At 39.1% G+C, this 24,198-nt stretch overlaps 1 protein-coding gene across 4 annotated transcripts in view; it reads right to left on the bottom strand.

Annotated features, from left to right (window-relative positions):
• The window catches only part of IPCEF1 (interaction protein for cytohesin exchange factors 1), a 139,242-nt gene that overhangs the window by 5,345 nt on the left and 109,699 nt on the right, over positions 1–24,198 (bottom strand). For all 4 annotated transcript variants that reach the window (XM_070417437.1, XM_070417435.1, XM_070417434.1 and 1 more), the window contains exons 10-11: positions 22,314–22,683; positions 6,615–6,808 (exon numbers count right to left, since the gene is read on the bottom strand). In XM_070417437.1, the coding sequence (XP_070273538.1) occupies positions 6,615–6,808; positions 22,314–22,683 (564 nt within the window). The remainder of the gene's footprint in view (positions 1–6,614; positions 6,809–22,313; positions 22,684–24,198) is intronic.

Genomic DNA, 24,198 nt, shown 5'->3' with positions numbered 1-24,198 from the left:
TCGATCTGCTGTACAGCCTCCTAAAGGGGTCCCTGCCTCTGATCTCCACTTCAAATCCACCTTCCGTGTGGCAGTGCCGGGATCCACCTAAAATGCTGAGCCCCTTAATGGTTCCTCTTCATGTCCAAGGTTCCATGGGCTGGAGCACCATTTGTCGCTCACCATGTTATGCTTAAATATTCATGGATTCCTCATACCACCTATTCTACAGCTTTGTAAGGAAGGTGATAATAAACATATTGAATTCATTGCTGTGTTCTTTATACCTCACACAATGCCAATTGCAGGAAGACATTCAATACATATATATTAATGAACCACTCTCTTTACCTACCTTCAGGATGGCATATGTGTAGCTAAAAATGTACAGCTGTGCTCACTGGTTACAGTTCAAATTCATGCCCACTGCCATTAAGTGGACTTTCATCACGTTTTCTCATCCCTTTCCTCTCTCACTCTTCCAAAGGACTAGTTCAAAACTTCCTGTCTCTACTCAAGCCTTTCCCACATCCTCCCTTGCAGCTGATGACCTCGTTCAGTTAAATTGTTTTTAGGAAAAGAAACAATGAGAAGAATATTTCTCCCAGTTCCTATCGCTCACTACCTACATCTACACAATTAATTTACTCAAATTCCATCTTTCAAAGAGGATTTTCATGCCTATCCTAATTAATTAGCGATCCCTCAACATTCTTTATCCACCTTCTCTTCTCTATAAATCTATCATCACTTTGTATACTATAAAATTACTTACTTACTTTGTCTATTTCTCCCTCTACCTAAATATAGCTTCATGAGGGCAGGTAATTTTGTGTGATATACCCCCTGCTATATTCCCAAGTACCTGAAAGAATGACTGACACATAGTGGACATTCACTAAATACTTTTGAAAAAATTAATATATGAAATAAGAAATGAATGGACTACTTATTCATTTGCTTTTTAATTTCTTTTGCATCATGAACCCTATTTGGAACCCCCAAAATTCATCTCTGTAAACAAACAAAAATGTTTTTATACATGTTATACACACACACACACACACACACACACACACACATATATATATATATCCTATATAAAGGTAATATGCAAATCGACCGAACAGTGGAACAACTGGTCGCTATGATGCACTCTGACCACCAGGGGGCAGACGCTCAATGCAGGAGCTGTCCCCTCATGGTCAGTGTGCCCAGTGGCTCACGGCTGGCAAGTACAGTGGCGGTGGTGGGAGCCTCTCCTGCCTCTGTGGCAGTCGGACATCCCCTGAGGGCTCCCGGACTCCAAGAGGGTGCAGGTTGGGCTGAGTGCATTAATTTCATGCACCGGGTCTCTAGTATATATATTATATGTTATATATGTATATCACATATCTATATCTGTCTAACTATACAGACATTTCCACATAGTTTTAAGGATTCTAGAATTGTCAGCACTTGTTTTATGCAAATGAAGTATCTGGTCATAGATGATCACAAACGTTAGTGGCACTCAAATCTATTGTTTTTTTACATTTTTGTATTCTTCTTTTCCAGTTTCTAGATTGGCCAGAATAATATAGATTTCAAGAGAAAAGACCACCCCATACAGAAGTCTGAGTGATGAGATTTATCACCTTGAATCAAGTGAATAAGGATGTGATAATAGATGAAAATCAAGAGATATATTTAGGTTTAAGAAAAGAGAAAAAATTGTTCAGGAGGAAAGTAATCGAAGAAGGATAACAAGCAGGTGGCCAGGACAAGAGAGGAGGGCGGCGAAGTAAGCGGGTAACTGGGGAGGATTCCTGGCACAAAGTCGAGCCAGGGTCCAGAGAGCTTTCTGTCTTCTCTCTGAGTTCTCAGCATTTATGCTCCCATCAAAAAACAGTATTAAAAAAAAAAAAAGCTTTCATCCTCTAACACCATAGTGCTATTCATATGAAGTTATTTAAGGATTCTTACTTTTACTCTAAAGAAATTTTGACATCTGTTCAGAGAGCGATCCTAATATTTTACTGAAAAACAAATAAGATCTTTGCAGTTGAACAAAATTTGGAAAATTAATTTTTAAAGGCAAAAATGCACTAATCATCCCTCTAAATCTGATAAAAGGCTTTAGGAAAGGGTCTTTCAACTTTGGGCTAACACCACACATGTTTTATAGTTCTAAACAATCCAAGTGTCTTACCATTTGGCTCAAGTCTGTGTTCGTTTTTAGTGGATAAAAGAAAAACACTGCAGACAAGAATTTAGAGGAAGGGAATTAATGGAACAACAAGCCCTCTGAGCTCCTTCCTGGACCTAGCACCCTGGACTCAGCAGCATCACACTGGGTCCTGCTCTCCCAATGCTTTGAGCCATTTTTACAACATCATCCTTGCTTTCTGGCAGGTAGGCTGGGCTTGGTAGGGCTTCCAAAAAATACTGTGAAAGACAGATGCTATAATTTCATTTTTCACTCCAAATATGCAGCAGATTAACTTGATTCAAAACCTAAGCATTGAAATTATATTCTATCGGAGCAGTTGGGCAAAGAAGGGTTAGTTCCTCTTGACGTAGACCAGGGAAACCCTGAGATAAACTTTCAAGCAGACCCCTTAATTATTCCAGTAATCATTCATTATGAAATAAAGGCAGACTTAGCCAAAAGTCAGTGGATGTTGAGCTATCAGAAATTCCTAAGATCTATATTAGAGCATGACCTTTTATGATAGTCTGCTCAGTGTTCTTGAAGAATTTCCACATTTGTTCCAATGCAATCCCCACACAGGGATATTTTTTTATGTATGGAATGTGCCTATCACTAATATAAACACTATTGTTAAAATAGTTCCCTTGTTTCTGCATGAAACTGTTGTCTCTGCTTGTCCACACTTGAGCTTTGAAGTGTGTTGTGTTTCTTAAATAAATCTTGATATTGCAATGTAACATATAGAGAGAACAGCACACACACACAATAGGGCTTGTACTTGATGAATTATCACAAAATGGACCAGTCTGTAACCACCACCAAAGTCAAAAAAGGACCCTTACCAGTATCTCAGAGGCTGTACTTGTGGCCCCTCCCATCATATCCTTCCCTCCTCCTCAAAGACAACCACCATCCTGACTGCTTTGCATTTTAAAGCCAGAGAAAGACAAGTACCATATGATTTCACTTATATGTGGAATCTAATGAACGAAATAAACTAACACAATGGAAACAGACTCATAAATACAGAGAACAGACTAACAGTTATCAGAAGGGAGGTGGGAGGGGCTGGGTGAAAAAGTGAAGGGATTAAGAAAACAAACAAAAAACTCATAGACAGATAACAGTTTGGTAATTACCAGGAGTGGAGGGGGATAGGGAAAGGTAGGAGGGGGTAAAGGGAAGAAATGGTGATGGAAGGAAACTTGACTTGGGGTGGTGAACACACGATACAATATACAGATGATGTATTATAGAATTGTACCCCAGAAATGTGTATAAATGTATTATTCAATGTCACTGCAATATATTCAATTAAAAATTAATTAAAGATGGTTAAAATAATTCTTATAGCCTTCCGACTTGAATAAATATACAGTACTAAATTATCTTTGTCCAATGAATAGTTTGATGTGCATTTTTTTCACCAAAGTCAAGTTCCACACAATCATGTCTTCCTCCCTCCTAATGAGGTTAATAGGAACAGGTGACATGGATGATGTTTCACAGCCCCAGCATCACACTTTCGTGAGGCCTAAGGGATCTGTGGAAAGGGCTTCCTTCCAGGAATGTACAGAGAGTGGTTCTTCAGTGGGCATTATAACCCCTGACATGGCCCCCAGTGCTCTTTGCTCCCAGGTATTCATGCCCTTGTATAATCCCCCTCTGTGGATTCATGCTGGCCTAGTGACTGGCTTCTAAGGACCAGAATACTGGAAATACTGTGAATGTAACCGGATGTCATGACTGACATTGGCATATGATCCATCTTGTTCACTCACTCTCCTTGTCTTACTTGCTCTCAAGGAAGCCAGTTTTCATTTTGGGAGCTACCCTGAGAAAGGGCTGCAGGGCAAGGAACTGTGTGGCCTCCCACCAATAGACAATGAACAACTGAGACCCTCAGTCCAGCAACCTGTGAAGACCTGAATTCTGTCAACAACCTCATGAGAGAGCCTGGGGGTACAGACTTCCCCAGTGGAGGAAGGAATGCAGTCCCAGCTGAGGCCTGGATCACAGGCCCTTGAGGGCGAAGCTCCTCAGCAAGCCACGCCCAGATGCCTGACCCACAGACATTGTGAAATAAGTGTTTATTGATTATGGTTGCTAAGTTTTAAGACTTTTTTTGTTACCTAGCAATAGATACCTAATGCACAGGGAGAAAGGAAAAAGCTGGATTGATCAATTATATGGCCAGTGCACAGAAAGCAGGAGATTACAGAGAACCACATAAGGCCACTAAAACCTTTGAATTCTGTGTATAAACCTAGCCTCTCAGTGGCCAGGCTAGGACATGGTCTTGTGATGGTCTAGAATCCTAAGCCTGCTGTTGTATGAGAGGTGGAGAACACAGTCTTTCTCCTTCTAGAAATGGCTTGCACTGCCTATCCTTTCCTTAGCCTCCATTTCCTATGTCTCCCAACATGGGCTAAAGCAGCCGTGGGCAAACTATGGTCCGCGGGCCGGATCCGGCCCGTTTGAAATGAATAAAACTAAAAAAAAAAAAAAAAAAAAGACCGTACCCTTTTATGTAATGATGTTTACTTTGAATTTATATTAGTTCACACAAACACTCCATCCATGCTTTTGTTCCGGCCCTCCGGTCCAGTTTAAGAACCCATTGTGGCCCTCGAGTCAAAAAGCTTGCCCACCCCTGGACTACAGCATGATCCACTGACATACATTTACCCAAGCCAGTTCCTCCTCCTTGAATGCCTTTCCTTCTCATCCTGATATTCTTTTTTGTTTTATTTTATTTTGTTTTGTTTTTCAGAGAGGAAGAGAGAAGGAGAGAGAGAGAAATATCAATGATGAGAGAATCATTATCAGCTGCCTCCTGCACATCCCACACTGGGGATCGAGCCTGCAACCCAGGCATGTGCCCTGACTGGGAATCGAACCATGACCTCCTGGTTCATAGGTTGACACTCAACCACTGAGCCACACCAGCTGGGCTCATCCTGATATTCTTCATCTCTTACTCACTTGTCAGTTGTCAGCACTGTCCCTAATGGCCTCAGATAGGCAGCTACTGCCCGCACCTGGACTACCAAAGCACCCTAAGCTTGTATCAACTACAACATCTCAGCACATTGCATTCTAGCTGTTTTCCTCTGCTTCCATTGTCAGGTGGGGCCCATTCAATAGTTCCAGTGCCCTAGAATAGTGCTTGGTCCATAGTAAGATTTGGGAAATAGTTGTTCAATGAAAAATGTATTCATATATAGCAGTTACCACAATTAAGTTAGTAAAATCGCAACATACGAAGGCATAGTACATCAAGTAACCAAACATTTATCAATTCTGTACATAATGTGAAATGTAACATATTTGCCTTTAAAATGTGTGCTAGTGATGTTTTTCATCAATAAATGTTAGGGAATTTTTCTGCATTTGGATTTTATTTGTATAATTAAAATACCCCTTTCGCTTTTCTTTTTCAGCCTCATTTTGGCAGCCTTATAGGGTGCTGAGGTCTTCTACTGACTAACTGGGACATCTGACTAAGAGTCACTCAGCCATGTCTTTGTACCCTTGTGCTTTGATTGCTGATATTTCTTTCTGGAAAGAGACTCAAATTCTTGATACAGAAGGACATGCACAAAACAGAAATTAATTGCAGGATCTATCAAGGCTTTTCAGAATCTATAAATCCTTTGCTAGTTCAGGACCAGTTGACCAAGTATCCTGGCCTCCTCCTGTTCATGCTATAATCTAAATGTGAAAGCAGAATGCTTTTATTATGAGGACTCATTTTAGTTACAGGAGGCCCTGAAAATAGCGTCAGTACATCCTGCACACTCTCCCTCATTCCCATTGTGAAAACATCTGCTGGTCTATTACCGTGAAGTATATATTTCCTACTGCTCAGCTCTCGTGGCATATCTTGGCTGCAGAGCCTACAGCTGAGAGTCACTAAATCTTTGCTGTATTTGAAGTCTAGAAAATTTCTTCTGGATGTAGCACAGAATAGTGGCACCTTGTGATAAATCAGTGAAATCCCAAGATCTTATTAATATTACTGTATATTCTCACAAGTTAACTATCTTAAGCGCTCATCAACATCTGTTGGGCTAGGTAAAAAGGTACACACACAAAAATTATTCATGGTCCTTGACTTCTAATGAGCTTAACATTTGAAATTTTATATCAGCATGAATATAAAAATCAAGGCCTATGTAGAAAAGTAGATGGGTTTCCCCTGTGAGTGTTGTAGTACTTCAAGAACACCAAAGGTCACCTCATCCCACAGAGACTGGACTTGCTTTTACTTCCTTCTCTCCCTCCCTCCCTCCCACCCCCCCACCCCCCCTCCACACACACATACACACACACACACACACACACGCATACACACACAGTCGCTAGCATGAATCTCTGCAGAACCAGCCATTCTTTACCCCACATCCACAGAGTTCATCTACAGTTTGAAATTTTTTACCTTTAATGTGCTATTCAAGGTTCGGATTTTGTGGAGTTTCTCATTTATGGATGGATTCTTACACCGCCTCACAAAGGACTTTCTCAACTCCTTTCTGGTTGAAGGTCGTCGGTCTCCAAGAGGAGATAGACTGGCTTGCTCTAATGACTTGTAGAGCTTCTCCATTTCATCATCTCCAGACACTTTTGTTTCTTCTATTAAAATAAAAAAAAGCAATAACAATAAACCCAGTTAAAATCAAGGTGAGAACACTGGACACTGTGGTCCTAAAACAAGGCCCTGCTGACACAATGATCTCAGACTTCCAGCTTCCAGAACTGTGAAGCAATAAATTGTTGTTGTCTAAGCCACTCAGTTTACGGTACTTTGTTTTGGCAAAGTCATGTTCCCTTTGAAGACGCTAGGGAAGGAAGGATCTGTTCCAGGCCTCTCTTTGTGCTTCTGTTGGTTCCTTGGCTTGCGGCAGAATAACTCAGTCTTCACAGGGTGTTCTCCCTGTGTGCGTGCCTCTGAGTCCAAATGTGTCCCTTTTATAAGAACACCAGTCATGTTGGACTAGGACTCACCCTAGTGACCTCATCTTAACTAATTACATCTGCACCTATTCTGTTTCTAATGAGGTCACATCCTAAGGTACAGGGGGTCAGGACTTCAACATAGGAATTTTGGAGGAACACAATCAAACCCATAATAATTCACCATCTAGCCAGCCAAAATTCATGTCCTTCTCTCATGCAAAACATATTCATACCATCCCAACATCCCCAAGGTCTTAACCCATTCCAACATCAATGCTAAGTTTAAAATCTAATCCAAGTATCATCTATATCTGGTATTGGAGAGACCCACGGAATGTTTCATCCTGTGGCAAAATTCCTCTCCATCTGTGAACCTATGAAACCAAAAGAGTTATGTGCTTCAAAAATACACTGATGGCACAGGCAAACCCTAGCAAACTAATACACACCCTCAGGCTTCAGAATCACTTTCCCAGATGACATCTAACTGCCATTGAAAGAAGAAACCTGCCTGTGGTCTGTGGCTTTGAGCAGATAATGGTTATTCGTTCTGCTTCCTCCACTCACGTTCCTAACCAAACCTTCCAGCCCCAGCCCAAATGCTTCTAGCGAAGCAACTCTACCCGAGATGCAGGGGACCATTTGTGCTAGGTTAATCCAATGGCAGCTCCATCATGCTGGCCACAGTCATTGATTTAGGAATGAGCATGGGTTTCAGAGCAGGCGAGCTGGAGCCAGGGACCTCAATAACAATAAACCCAGTTAAAATCTTACCAAAAAACTTTGGTTTGGGGTTATCACAAAATCAATCTCCCTTTTTTCCTAAACTGAGTGGTGTGATGATGTGAACTAGAAGATTCCAGGAATCATGAGAATGGAGCCAATCTATAGGACATGGCTGAGACATGCATTTAGTGACACCATTGAAGCTCTCAGCTTACTGGAGCTTTCTCTCTCCCTCTCCCTTTCTCTCTGAAATAAATTTGTATATCTATATAGTACTAACATAAAAGGGGAGGTGGGGAGTGGATGGGTGGGTAAGGAGAGATTAACCAAAGAACTTATATGCATAACCCATGGACACAGACAATAGCGTGGTGAGAGAGAAACATCAATGGTGAAAGAGAATCATTGATCAGCTGCCTCCTGCATGCCCCACACTGGGGTTCAAGCCTGAAACTTGGGTACGTGTCCTGGGGGAGTGCAGGGTGGAAGGGGTAAAAGGGGAAAATGGGGGACATCTGTAATACTTTTAACAATAAAGATACATTTTTAAAGAGTGGTAACAAAAACTTGTACATGAATGTTCAAAGTAACACTATTCACAGAGACAAAACGTTGGAACAGCCTAAATGTTCATCAATTGATGAATGGATAAACAGATTGTGGCCTATACACACAATGGAATATTATTCAGTAATTTTAAAAAAATGAACATACTACAACATGGAAGAACCTTGAAAACATTCTGCTAAGTAACAGAAGCCAATGCCCAAAGACCACATGCTATATGAGTCCATTTATATAAAATGTCCAAAATAGGCAAACCCACAGAGACAGAAAATAGATTAGGGGTTTCCCCAGGGAGAAAAATGGGGGTTGACAGCTAAAGTGTACAGGTTTCTCTATGTGGTGCTAAAAATGTTCTCAAATTAGATTATGATCACAGTTACACAACCCTGTGAATATACTAACCACTGAACTGTGTGTTTTTATGTGTGAATTTTATGATAGGTGAAACATATCTCAATAAAGCTGTAAAGAAAGTAAACTTTTATGAGATCATCAAGACCACTGGTAACACCTTCACAGAAATACAAAGCATGCTAGCAGTCCTGCAGGTAAACTGGAGCATGGAAAGTTTTAAGAAAATTAAATACAATGACATCTGAGTCTTAGAGGGGACATTAGGGTTGGGACTCTCGCAGTTTTCAGACACACCAGAAAATGGTCATTTTATATAAAGGACAAGGCAAAAGTAAGCTTATAGTTGTTCCTATAGAGAATAATACAATAATCAATAAATAATAATACAAAAATAAACTCTGTTTTACATACTCACAACTGTAAACCTACTGTGAAACCCTGTGTTTTTTATAGCTAGTAGGCAAGTGGGACTCTACTTCTAATAAAGTCTAAATACATAGCCTTCAGAACCACAGTATTTTTAAAGTAAGTAATACATATTTAATAAACTTCAAGAAGCAAATAAAGCAAGCATATAGCAAAGATACACAGAGTGGTTTCTTTAAGTTTCTCTCTGTTCACTAAGCTGGTAAGTTATTCTACTAAAATGTATGATAGAAAATAAAATTACTCTTGACTAATACATTAGTTTGTAATTATGTCAGTTTTAGTAAAATGATTCTATTAAGATTACATATCTAATTCAACAGATATTAAATTGGTAAAGATAAAAATAATTAGAATCTTAGAATAATGTGACATAAAATACATTCCATAAATGAAAAAAGGACTGCCTTTTGGATAATTTTATTATTGTTTAACATACTTATATGGGTATATATTACCTTTATGTTAAAATATCAGAGGTATCTCTCTTCTACACACACATATTTCTTTCCCTCACTTCCACTTTGGAACATTAGCAATGAGAATATATGTAGGTGTGTGTGTGTGTGTGTGTGTGTGTGTGTGTAACTTTAAAATTAACACACAGTTGAAGTGGACCTATTAAGATTACTGAAAGTTAATACAGAATCCACCTAAAATATGAACAAATAATATTCTCTTTTTGGATCCATTTTGAAATTGGAGATAATAGTGAGATAAGGTTAAAGCTCTTGGAGAAATAAGGAGGAAAATGAAAGGCAAGTTATTGCATTATCCTTACTTCTCAGCCATCATCTCTCCTTAGCAGAAACCTAAAACTTAAAGCCTCTGTGTCTAACTTCTAATAACCTGACTCCAGAAGAGCCCACAAGCGTGAGGACAACAAAATAAAAAATGGTGATGCAAGTCATCAAATAAAAATATCCTACTGGCTCTTTTGTGTCGTTATCTGAGAGATGTACAACATATTCCTAGATACTCAGGATCTAACCATGCCCACCCCTAGACAAGGACTTTATATTGTTTTCACTGCTGCTAGTGGCTGGTGCTTAGGTCTTCACAGGGCCATTAAATGAGCATTCAGTAATAACAGAAACAGATGATAAACAGAATCATAGGGGAACAAAAGGATATAAGCACACAATGAAACAGCTTGCACCTGAGCCCACAGCAGAGGTGAGTTTTTTCCCAGTTGCTATATGGAAGATTAGCACTGGCCTGTTAGCCCACAGGACTACTCCTGTACCTTTAAGGGGCTTCTCTGTAAAGTAATATTGTTAAAAGCTCTCTTTCACATTCTTATGTCAATATTTTTCTAAATTATAATTACATATCAGGAAGCGCAGGATTATTTCTCCTATTTTACCAGATTGTAAAAACAGCAAGAAAAAAGATGGCCAGGAAAGACCACTGCTCTCTCCCCCATTGGACCCAGAAGCCAGGTTCATTATTTCCACTTCCCTTGGCTTCTGATAGGAAATAAACGAATTCTGTCGGACAGCCAAGTGTTTCCAATACAATTGTTATCCTTCCTCTCCAGAGTATATTTTAGTCTTCTTCCGTAAATTAACAAGACTTTAATTCCCTTCTCCACATAAGGCACTTCATAGTCTATCTCATCTAGCCTCACCAGTGCTCTGCCAAGAAACGTGAAAACTATTTTTATGTTATGGATGCGAAAAAATGGAGATTCTTGAAACACAGTAAGCAATCTTTCCCAAATGTAAATCCATGATGGAATTAAGAATAAAAGTTCAATCCCACAAGGTGCTTCTAGACCAGTCTTCTCAAACTTTCACAGGCAAAAGTCACCTAGAGATTGTGTTATAATGCATGTTCTGATTAAGTCAGGCGGGGATGGTGCTGAGATTCTAAATGTTTAACAAGCTCCCAGCCAATGCCAGCACTGCTGGCCCATGGACCAGACTTACGAGTAACAAGGCTAGACTGTGTCATCAATGTCAGGATTGTGTCACCAGCCTCAACTCATTGGAAGAGAAAGGGACTGGAGTCACAATGAGAAAGGTGGGACTTGTCTATTTGCTCTGAGCCACATCCTAATGAAAAAAATATATATATATATGTATTTACGGCTTTGTTCACAGGAGTATGTCCAGAATCCCTGCTCTAAATTATGGTATCTCATATGTTGAGTTGGCACGATTTTGAGGGGAATGTTGGTGACACTTTACATCTGTTAGATCAGCTCAGTTCGCCTCGAGGGGACAGACTAGTAAACTTTCTCCAAACTTAGGTCAGTAATTGAATAATTTAGACTCAGGAAAGACATGGTATTTTTTGTTAACACAATCTTTCTTGGTGACATTAGCAAATTAGACATAACAACATTTTTAACTAATGGTTAGAAGTTCACTCCTTTCCAAGATTGTCAAATGAATGTGCTCCTCCCTTCTCCTCCTCCCATGTATTCTAGCCTATCATCTGCTTCAGATGGGACAGGGGTGCTCTTGGAGGCCAAGAATTCACTGTCAGCAGACTCTCTTTAAAAGCTGTATTTTCAACTTTGCCTCCCCCACTATTTTATTTTTAGTGTTTCCTTGTGCTTTCTAGAATGTGGTTTTTATTTTCTTCCTAGAACATAAATTCTGGCTTCAGAAGACAAGGGGAATTCATATGCCATATTTCATATTAGAATTTGAAAGGGAACCTTTGGAGATTAAAAAAGCCTAAACGCTGCTCCAAAGTAGACAATGTTAGTTTCCAAACATGAAACACTTGGAAAGGTTTAGGCAGAAACAGCGCTCCCTGTTTCTACAGAACAGCAATGTTCTGTTGGAGAAAGGAAAGATCATGGAAGGCATCGGTCACAAAGAGAAAAAATCATGAGAGCCACTGAAATATTCTATGGAGTTTTTAAGGTTTTACAAATGTTATTTCATACAACATCTGATGCCAATAGATTAAAAGCATTTTGCAGGCTTTCTCTAGTGATTCTGACAACTCTACAATGTAGCAAAAAGACTTACATCATAATGATGAGCAAATTTAAATTAGATAACTAAGATAAATCTGGGTAACTAATTTTTACTAGTAGTTAGGATGCTACTGACCTAGAACACTAACAGAGCATAATTTTGAGGGGGATTCTGCCTGTTTTTGCTGCTGTGCATGCTGGTAGAGATAGCTTCAGTATGAAGTTTTGACTATGGGTGTGGCACTATGTTAACTGCTCTACCAACAGTATCTCATTATCTTTGTAACAACCCCATGAGGAAAGTATTATTAATCCTGATATACATGAAAGAAAAATATAAAGGATATAGAAGTCTTTCTATGGCCATGCATAGAAAGATTAAAAACCTTGACCAGGGTCACAGGAGACAAACCTAGGTTCTGACCCAAAGTTCATTGTCTTAGATACTATGCTATACTATGAAAATATTTGATATACTTTCTTTTGAATAAATTCCAATGGTGGTTATTTCAAAATAGGTAATATACAGTCACTGGGGTGGTAGCTGGCTGAACTGGGGCAGCAGACCCCAGGGCTGGAAATTCATGAGCTAGACAGAAACCTGGTAAATAGGCCAGATAATCAGATTCTCTGCTTGGACATTTGAACTAGACACCTGGAGGTAAAATTGGGAGCAGAAGGTGAGAGTCAAGGTCATGATAGACTGTGGCCCTGGATGCAACAAAGATATAAGTGCTTAGAAACAGACAAGCAAAGTTAGAAGAATGGTATTTGGGAATGAGGTGATTTTTTTTAAAATGGCAGGTAAAAGAAATTCTATACGAGAGAAAACAGATTGAGAGAAAATCAGAGTAAGCATTCAAGTATAAAGCCAGTATTTTTACTTGTGCTCTTGTAAGTCTGAGAAAAGAGTAGTTTCACTTTAATTTTCCTCATTTTTCCATATTTGTTTTACCATCTCTGCTGAGTCATATACCTATTTTCTCTTGGATATTTGATGTTTCTATTAAGTAAGGCAACTCACTACTACTGTATTATTGCTTTTATTGATAAGAGCAAATCTAATCTAGTAGACAACCTTCAATATTGTTTTTGTTTTATTATTATTACCTCTTGTGGCTGTAATTTTTGGAAATAATCTAAAATGGAGTCCATTCCCCAGGCATCTGATATATAACCTTACTTCTCAAAACAAATAATCCTATTTATCTTTAAAATGTATTCTTTCAATTGTATTAACACCTAGGATTTGGTGAAATATGTAATGCAGTCATAAAACTTCTATATTTGCCCACATCCTAAGAAAACAAAAAATACTGGCATGCATATTAAAAAGGCATATGGGCAGGTTTTCATTTTCTTTTTAAAATATATTTATGAGGTGGAGACTGAATGGGAAATAAATGGGGGAAAATAGCTGGAAAAATAGCCTAAAATCAAGGATACAAATTCAATGCACTATAGAGAAATATGCCAAGTTGGCCCCATAACATACTGGGTCCATCATCCATGTGGCTCCATGATAGAGACAAGTGAGAACAACAGATAGAAATGGAAGACCAGAAGGAGGAAAGGACAAGAGCACTGAGGCAAGAGGAAGGAAGAAGTTACCCTATCTCAGTTTCACTAAGCAGAAAATGAAGGTTTGGAACATATAAATGCCCTTACCTTTTTAAGATGAAGCTCTCTTTTTCTTATTTCTATTATTGTAGAAAATCCTTAATGTACAGTAAGTCCTCACTTAACCTCGCCAATAGTTTCATGGAACTGCAGTGAAATGTATGCTGAAACCTATGTTACCATAGGCTAATTGATATAAATAAGAGTTAAGTTTCTACACTATCTCAACAACATTATAATGAAACAATGTTGAATGAAATGACATTATTTAAGGACCTACTGTACATATTTAGAGTTATGTATTTAAATATGGCCATTAAATCCCTACTAGGAAAACTTTTTTTTTCCAGAAAATCATAACCCTATGGAGTGGAAATTATCTAATGCTACAGGAAACTGAATGTGATAGAAAACATATGACTCATCCTTGATTCCTCTCTTTCCTTCACACAGTTGATTCATTCATTTATTCAACTCATCCATCAAATACTCTGTTAATGTCCACTGTGTGCTGGGGATGGACTTAAACAGAGTAGAAGTCTTTGTGAATCTTACATTCTCATATTTTATCTTTACAATATATCCCAAATATGTGTATTTTTTCTCCCCTGCACCTCGATGCTACCATCTTAATCCAACCAACATTATTTGACTTTGGCCCATTTCAATAGCTACATGGTCTATGTTAGCTTTCTAATATCCATTTTCCATATAGTGAAGTCATCTCTTAAAAATGAGCATTGACCTATGAACCAGGAGGTCACAGTTCAATTCCCAGTCAGGGGAGCCCTAGCTTGTTTGGCTCAGTGGATAGAGTGTCGGCCGGTGGACTGAAGAGTCCTGAGTTCAATTCTGGCCAAGGGCACATGCCCAGGTTGTGGGCTCCATCCCCAGTAGGGGGCATGCAGAAGACAGCCAATCAATGATTCTCTCTCATCATTGGTGTTTCTATCCCACTCTCCCTTTTCCTTCCTCTTTGAAATCAATAAATATATATTTTTAAAACTATAAACCACACCATAACACCCTCCAGCTTCAATTTCTCCAAAAACATATCATTGCACTTGGAAAAAGATCCAAACATCTAACAGGACCCAACTAGTGCCTCATAAGCCAGAATGCCACTGAGTTCTCCAATTCCTTTGTACGCCTCCCAGCCCACTCTGTTTCAGACACTACAATTACTCATGTGTTTGTGGGGATGCAGGTGTAAAGAAACCTGCAGGGATGTCAGTCATATAAAAGTACAGCACATACAAATACACCTAAGTTTATGTGAGTGGGCTCTCTGATGTTTGCACAATGGTAAAATCGCCTAACAGCGCATTTCTCAGAATGAATCCCCATCGATAAGTAGCATCTGTATTTAGTTACTTCTGTTTCTATCATTAAGTAGCTTATACTGCTTCACTGGTAGTTATAAAACAGGAAGGAAATTGTTCTGGTTATACAATGTGGCTTGGCTCACATCACATCTAACCCAACCCTGTGTCTTGCTGATTACTTATGCAGAATTATTCTTAATCAGGTGGTTAAAATCTCAAGCTCTGGAGTCAAACAAAACTGCATTCCAAACACAATTTTCACAAGTACTAGGTGCATGACCACTTTCAGCAGTCTACTTAACCACTTTAAGCCCCGTTTTCTTCATGCATAAAATAGAAGTGGCAATAAAGTACCTACTTTTAAGTTTGTTTTAGTGGAGAAAGAAGATCAGTCACATGACAAAAATGCCAGTAACCACCATTTCTATCAGCATTGTACTGCATGGCCAACCCAAGGCAAGAAGTGTATATGGAAGTTTAAATGGCCAAGAATATCCCAAACACTCTTTAGAAAGACCAAGTTAGAAAGACTTGCCCTATCAGCCATTAAGACTCTATTTCTAAAAGGGTATGAGTCAGGGTAGGAAAAAATAGACTGATGAACGACAGAAGTCTAAGAAGCAACAGCACTGGATTTACAACAAAGATGGCATTGGGACTCATGTGGACATCTTGGAGAAAGATGGCTTTTACACAAATGATATTAGAAAAATGACACATACATACGGAATCAGATGATAGCAGGCATAAGTAGACCGGGATATATGCATAAGAATTCTCACTCAGAGAATGAAAAGACAAGCCACAGACTGGGAAGAATTATTTGCTACCGCTTATAAAAGGTCTTGTATTTAAAATATACAAAGAACTCAACAATGAGAAAAAAACAAATTAAAAGTGAGTAAAAGATTTCAGCAGATACCTCACCAAATAAGATATACAGAGAGCAAATAAGCATAGGAAAGGATCCTCAACATTTTATATCATTAGAGAATTATAAATTAAAACAAAGAGATACCATGATCCACCTACTACCGTGGCAAAATTCCAAAACACGGACAACACCAAATGCTGCTGAGGATCTGAAGCAACAGAAACTCTCATTCCTTGCGGATGGGAATGCAAAATGGTACAGCCAATTTGGCATTTCCTACAAAGCTCAACATAGCCTTGCCATACACTCCAACGATTGCACTCCTAGGCATTTACCCAAATGAGTTGAAATTTTTATATCCCACACTGAAATCTGTACACAATGTTATAGTAGCCTTATTTGTAATTTCAAAAACTTATAAGCAACTAAGATATTCTTCAATAAATGAATGGATAACAAACTGTGGTACATCCATACAGTGGAATATTCAGCCATAAAAAATCAATGAGCTTTTTAACCCACAAAAATGCATGGAGGACATTAAAATGCATAATGGAAAGAAGGCAATCTGAAGACCATACCTACTGTATGATTCCAACTATATTACAGTCTGGAAAAAGGTAAAATTAAAGAGTAAAAAGATCAGTGGTTGTCTGGGGCCTGGGAAAGGGGTGGAAGACAGGGTGGAGTGGAGCACAGGAGATTTTTATGACACTGAAACTATTATTTATAATATTGTGATTAATGGTGGACATATGGCATTATGTACTTGTCAAAACCCATAAAACTGTACAGAACAAAGAGTGAGCCCAAATGAAAACATGGACTTCAGTTCATAAAAATTTGTCAACATTAGTTGTTCGTTGTATCAGGTAAACCACACTAATGCAAGATACTAATAATAGAGGCAATTGTGTGTAGAAGAAGAGGGATTATATGGAAATTCTCTGTACTTCTTGCTCTATTTTTCTGTAACTCTAAAACTGCTCAAAAAGATGTATATTAATTTTTTTAATTTTTTAAAAATTTTTATTGATTTCAGAGAGAAAGGGAGCGGGAGAGAGAGAGAGAAACACCAATGATGAGAGAAAATCATTGATTGCTGCCTCCTGCATGTCCCCTACTGGAGATGGAGCCTGCAACCCAGGCATGTGCCCTTGACCAGAATCGAACCCAGGATCCTTCAGTCCGCAGGCGGACACTCTATCCACTGAGCCAAACTGGCTAGGGCTCTATTAATTTTTTTAAAAGAATGTTCATATCAGCATTTATTATAACAACCCAAAGCTGAAAAAATAAAATGTTCAGCAACAGTAGATCAATTTCTTGTGGTATATGAAAACAACTGAGTACTATAAAGCAATGAAAATAAACTAATTCCTCTTACCCAGGGCGGCCCTCACAAAGGCATTCGTGGAGCTGAGAAAGCAAGAGGTGGGTCACCTGTGCCTGAGACCAATGCCACTGAGGTCAACAATTATAGAGCCAAGATTTTCCCAATAGTAAATAATGTATTCCCATTTTCAGAGCATAGTTCAAAAAACAGGATCACTAGGAAATTTTCTAGGGACTACATTAAGTAATAGAGGCAGAAGACCAAGCTCAGTCTTCACCTTGATAGGCATGCTATAAAACCCCTCATGGCTCACCTTTGCTTCCTCTATTTCCATAGCCACCTCAGCTATTACAGAAGCTAAGAGAATAAGTCTCCTCTTATTCTCTTCTACTCCATTTTCTAAAGCTGACCTAATCCCATATAATAAAAGCCTAATATGCAAATCAACCAAACAGCAGAACAACCGGTGGCTATGACATGCACTGACATCAGAGGGCAGACACTCAACACAGGAGCTGCCCCCTGATGGTCAGTGCGCTCCCATAGGGGTAGTGCTGCTCAGCCAGAAGCCTCCGGGCTGGTGAGTGCAGCAGCAATGGTGGGAGCCTCTCCCACCTCCGCTGTAGGCAGGTGGTAAAGAGCAAGGGGTCCCGGACTACGAGAGCCCCAGACTGTGAGAGGGATGTCTGACTGCCAGCTTAGGGCCAATCCCTGGAGGAATCGGGCCTAAGCTGGCAGGCAGACATCCCCCAAGGGGTCCCGGACTGCAAGAGGGTGCAGGCCGGGCTGAGGGACCCCCCCCCTTCCCCAGTGCATGAATGTTGTTCACCAGGCCTCTAGTTTTTTTATAAAGTATAATTTAATCACTAGATTAACCTATTAGAATGGTCATCCATTACTTACTGAAATAAACTAACAACTAGCCCAGTATTCAACATCATCTAAGTTTCTTTTCCATCTCTCTTTCCCATGTCTTTTATCTCTATGCACAGAACCTCCCACTTAGATGTCACATTCTATACTTTGAGTCCCTGCTCTCTTTTAAATCTCTCAAGTACTTCGTATCTCTCTGTGACACCTATTTTCCTCTGCTTTCTTTGGTTAAATGTGTCTTATTCCTCCCACTCTCCCTATTAGATGTTAGAATGTTTTATACCAGCAATTATATCTTGCTCATCTTTGTATTCCCTTTAATACAAAGTACCTGAATAGATGTAAGGTATTCAGAAAAGTAATAAAAATAATGCTACATTGAATGGAGTTCAGTATTCAACATTTTCTTCTTATTATCTTCGTACTTCCTAAACAGACATGCCACAAAATTCCTACAGCAACATCTGAAGCAGCTGGCTAAAATAACGTGTCACCTATTCTGTTCACATTCAAACTGTAAAAAAAAAAAAAAAAAAAAAAAATTTCAAAATTCTAAAATCTGGCTTATTTATGCCACCTTCTTGAGATGTCATGCATGCTCTAGTGTGCTTGTCTTTTCATTAAAACTGCTTTTTATTCAACATGATTCCCAGATTAATTCTAGCTGTACTTGTACTTGAAAATATATTTGCATAAATTGGGTGTTAGTCTCATTAGTGGTTATTAGCTTTCAGCATCCAGGGCATGGTCACTCAATTCATGCAGTAAGTATAATGAAATTGTTTCCACGTTGTTAACACAACGTAAATAGAGACAACAATGCGAGTCATCACCACACAGGCATAAGTCAGGGGCCAAATGGCCTCTTCCAAAGGAAAGATACAGCACAGAGTGAAACTGAGCTGAGATGAGCATTCCATTAACCCCATCGTCTCTTTGCCCCTTGGCTTTGTAGAAAGACTCGGGGAAGAATCCGGACAGCTCTGGAATTCTGCAGCTCCCAATGTGGACAGGCAATAGGATGCAATTAGCATTGTGCATGTTTAATAGCTTGCACAGAAGGGGAGAAATGTCTAAGAGGATATTTAAGTTCAGCATAGAATTCTAGCAACCGCAATTTTAATTGCATACCAACTGCAAAATATTTCTCTCGTTGTCTAAATAAAAAGGAGGCTATAATACATGCTGTCTGCTTGTTTCAGGACTCAGTTATTAACCTTTAAGAATCTTTTTCTTTTCTAGGATAAAAGCCTCTTACTCCCACAAATGCATCTTGAGACTGGGGCTTAATTTTAAATCCCAACTCCTATTCTGGAGGACATCGGAACTTCAATCCCTGTCATGAAAATATCCTGGACAATATTTCAGACACAGGAATTTCAGGGCTTTTGTGTATTTTTTTAACTGGCAGATAAAACATAATTTTTAAAAGTCACAAAAATGAAAAGCTATCTTCTCCAACACACAAACACACACATGTTTAAAAACATGCAAAATACACAATCTGATTACTCAATAGCAGGTCATCGGAAACACAAGCAAAGACTGGGTTGCTGTTTCCATAGCAATGACTCTACGTAGTTTAGCTCTTCTGGGAATTTAACCAAACCCCCAGTAGCAGGAAAAAAAATCACCAGCAAAAATGTGGTAGCATATGGCAACTGCCAACAAATCAGTGAGAGGAAAATACTTTTATTTCCTCTTCCTTTCTCCTGGCAGGAGCACTTTCATGTCAAGTGGTTTGAGGAAGCATACAGACTTTGTTGGTCACTCAGCACTTAACTCAACGTTTAAAAATACAAGGCTTCTTCCTTTTCTTCAAATAAAAGAGTTGTTCGTGCCCAGCCAGGCTCTGCAGCACATGCATTCCAAGAGTGACATTTAGACATGGGTAAGAGCTTCACGCATCTTCCCGTGACTCTCATGTTATTCACCCTAAGGTCAATTCAATCTGCAGGGTTATCTATTGGGAAAGAATGCAAATGGAATTTTGTTATCTATTTTGCTTTTGAAACCATTCTCATTCTGGGGTTCCGTGTGTGTATATGTGAGTGTGGGGTGTATGTGCGTGTGTGTGTGTGTGTGTGTGTGTATGCAGGTTTTTAGTTCTACCTATGGTTCAATGATTAAAGTAAGAGTTTTCGGCAGGAAAGAATAGATGTGGCGCGTTTTATGATTTTCTTTAGTCTCGGCACTCCTATATCTGGAATGATCGTCTAAGTATCAAGTTAGAGGCCATTGAGTTGGAGATACTTAAATTCTCTCTTCAGTATATCTTCGTAAAACCAAATACAATGAACAATAGCAACTAACAGCCAGGGAGAGTGGTCGTCTCAGAATGAGGAAACACTTTCAGGGGCAAGGAATGCATTACGTTCTGAAGAGCACATTCTATTTTGAACTTTCTCAGTGTTAAAAAGAAGTTTCTTAGGCTGAACCTAAAGCTACCTCCTTTTACTTGCACTGCTGACCTCAGTTGTGTCCTTCCGAGGAGAAACAAATGAAGCCCATATTCTTCTACATGACAGCACCTTGCAAACTGAGGACAGTATGAGTCTACGTTTTCCCTTCCTTGCCGTCCAAACTCGGCCCCTCTCCATCCCTCAATGGCATCACTTTTATCCTCTTCCCTATCCCACCTCATTCACCCCTAGACGTAAGTTATTTTGCCAATAACTTCATGCGCTCCACTTTTTTTCATGTAAAGTAGACCGTTGGCCTAAATTAGAGGTGACAATTGAAAATGTCATTAGAGGCCAGGCAGGTAAGTCAACTGTGTGAAACATCACAGGAAGTGGTGACAATTGTGGTGACTGAAGAATGAGGTCCCAACCTGAGTATTACAATTCACGTTCTTTAAAATAATGCACACATGCACACAAAACACACACCACACACAACTGGGTCTGCAGTTGCAATACTTGACCTTAATTACTCTGATAGCAAATACTAAATTAATAGAATACAACAACTTGTGAACTTTAAAAAAAAACTTTCCCTGATTAGGCTAGGAGAGGGGGCAGAACAGTCACCTATGCCATCAGGCCACTCTAAGTACTATGGGAATATAGCCAGTCAATTTTCTCTCAAGAGTACATTAAAAAAATACAAACTAGCCCAGCCAGTGTGGCTCAGTGGTTGAGTGTCGACCTATGAACCAGGAGGTCACAGTTCAATTTCCGGTCAGGGCACATGCCCAGGTTGAGGGCTCAATCCCCAGTGTGGGGCATGCAGGAGGCAGCCAATCAATGATTCTCTCTCATCATTGATGTTTCTATCTCTCTCTCCCTCTCCCTTCCCCTCTGAAATCAATACCAATATATTTTTAAAAAATAAAAACCGAAGTCGTCACTGCATCATTGCTCAATATGTTATATCAGGTAAGCTTGTTCTCCACCAGAATGAATAAGGCACGAAACCATCAGACAAGACACACCATAATTGAACATAGTAATAAAAAAGTAAGACTGAATAAAAAGTAAGAACCTACTATCACAGAGCATTAAGGGGTGCACATTATTCATTTCTACATTCCAGTAGCTCTTTCCTTTGCTAAGACTTAAATTTTGTTTTCAAAAGCATAAACTGTGCTCCTCTGAGTGTTTAAAATTTCTAGTGCTGCCCTCCAAAATGTATGCAAATTCTCTGTCTTCCTGCTAACCACATGGGCACCTTCAGGAACCTACTAGCTAGCCCAAACTCTGTCTGTGGTCGTGGTCCAGGGAAGGTAGTTGCTCTAACTTTGTGTGGAAACAAGGAAGTAATGTTATAAATATCAGTCTACAAAACCCTGATCTATTTCCTACAAGCTTAAGAGCACATAGAACATGGGACCAAAAAAAGAGTCAAGCCTTTCCTCAGATTGGCAAAAAACATATTATTTTATGATCACATGTCTCATAGTCGACTGTAAGCATTTGGTTAGTGTCACTTATAGAGAATAATGAATGGCCTCGAAGCTGGGGTTTTCTACATGCAAACTCCTCTAAAGAAATAGCCCCTTCGCTTAACCCACAAGGCAGCTTAATGACTGAATCATCATCATTGATGACTTTAAAAACTCTTTTAACAAATTAACGTTAGAGTTCTGCATCCACACCCAAATACTCATTCCCTAAGGAAAAAGAAACAATTTATTAGTTTACCTCTGTCTATCATCTTTGATCCCGTAGGCTTGTCTGGGACAGTAAGATGGTCTAGGTTGCTACTCAATGAAGATGTGTCACCACTAGATAAAGAGTTCAAAGCCCCACTTTCTGACGTGGCCACGCTTTTCTCCAGGGCCTTGTGACTGTTTGCCTCTGAGGGTCCAGGTGGGTGAATCTCCACAGCAATTGCTATAGATTGTCCCACGTCTTCAGCAGCAGAGGAACTGTTAATGTCGGTCAAGGACTGTCTTTCTTTTGAGCAGGAGGTGGGCAAAGTGCTGGCTGCCTCGACGGTATTTTCCAGGGAAGAGAAAGAACCCGGTGTTTCACTCAGTTTGGATGAAGATGAAGATGCCTGCTCTGCTGCCTATTGTGCACACACAAAATTGAAAAAAATAGTAAGTCGTGATTATATAAGCATTTTCTACTTTTAATATTCAATGAAGGTAATCCATTGTTTCAAAAAGTGGCCAATAGTCAAAATAATGTGTGTGATATTTATATCCATACGGCAGGCATTATGGTGTTGCTTTCTAAAAACTGGTTTATATCATTTTAAATTCACTGTTCAAGGATCTGAAAAAATTTCCATATCATGATTTACCTTATTCTTCAATGTTCTCCAGAAACTTAACAAGCCTCTTTGGGGAATTCTTTGGAATATTGAAGGACTCTTTGAGCAAAAAGGAGATTGCAATCTATCACTAAAATGAGCAAAAAATCTTGAGAAATGTGATTGAGAAAGGAAAGCAAAAACTGGAGCCAGAAATGAAGCAAAATAATATTAACTGAGTGATGACCAGTTATGTGGGCAAAACACATATATTGACCAATCCTCAAGTATCTTTGACCAGTATCAGCTCATAGCTACATAGTTAGGTGAAATAATGTTACCTCATTTGCTCTTCAATACTTTAAAAACTTAAATAATAAACTTTTGCCAAAGAAGACAAGGATACATTTGCAGGTTCCTAATTCATTACAGAGAAACCAAAAACTGCCCACAGACTATGTGAAGAGGGTTGATGATGTAGGTCTCCTGCAAGCAGTTCCTAACATACAGTCCAAGGCTGAATGACAATCCCTGGTGACATCTTCACCAGTCCATGGAGAAAATATCAATGCAACATCACCAACTGTCCTCTCTTGGTAAACACTTCACTTATTCTGAGATCTTATCCTTGGTACATTTTGATGTTAAAATACAGGGTGTCCCCAAAAATGTATACACACTTTGAATAATGATTAATTCCAATAGGTTTGATCTGAAAAGAAAGAAACATCAACTAAGCTATCAGCTATAAAGTGTGTAAACATTTTTGGGGGGATGCCTGTATATTTAGAAAATCATGATGGTGGATATTAGTGTTTTTCTTATTTGTAGTCATCAAAATAAAGATTTCATAACTATATGTTGTCCTTCCATTTTAATTTTATTGACCGGTAAAATCCATAAATCCAAACACCAGTGGTCTATGGATCACCCTATATCTCCATTGGCAGGTAAGACTGAAGAGGCATTTTATGGTTTAGTTTCATTATATCATCCTATGGAAAATTCCCATCAATTTCAAACATTCAAAACTCCAAGGAAGTGTAAGGGAAGAAATTGTTAGAGGGAAGAAGCCAAAAAGTAAACTAGGTCTTTACTCAGAGACCTCAGAATCATTGCAATTAACTCAGAATGGCTGACTTTGTTCCAAACCAATACTGTCCCAAGAATTTTGCAAGTTCAAAGCTCTGAGTTCTGATGGGAAAAGCCTGTTATTTGGCCAATATGTGCCCAGTTGGCTGCATATTAGACATGGATCATCAAATAATCAATAAATCCACTTTTTAGTAGCATGACATTAAATTATCTAGTTAAGATATTGACTCATCG

This window comes from Myotis yumanensis, unplaced genomic scaffold (genome assembly GCF_028538775.1).
Source record: "Myotis yumanensis isolate MYYU_CA2020_CCGP unplaced genomic scaffold, mMyoYum1.0.hap1 SCAF_6, whole genome shotgun sequence".
NCBI classification, from domain to species: domain Eukaryota; kingdom Metazoa; phylum Chordata; class Mammalia; order Chiroptera; family Vespertilionidae; genus Myotis; species Myotis yumanensis.
This window is presented reverse-complemented; position numbering and strand designations above follow the sequence as displayed.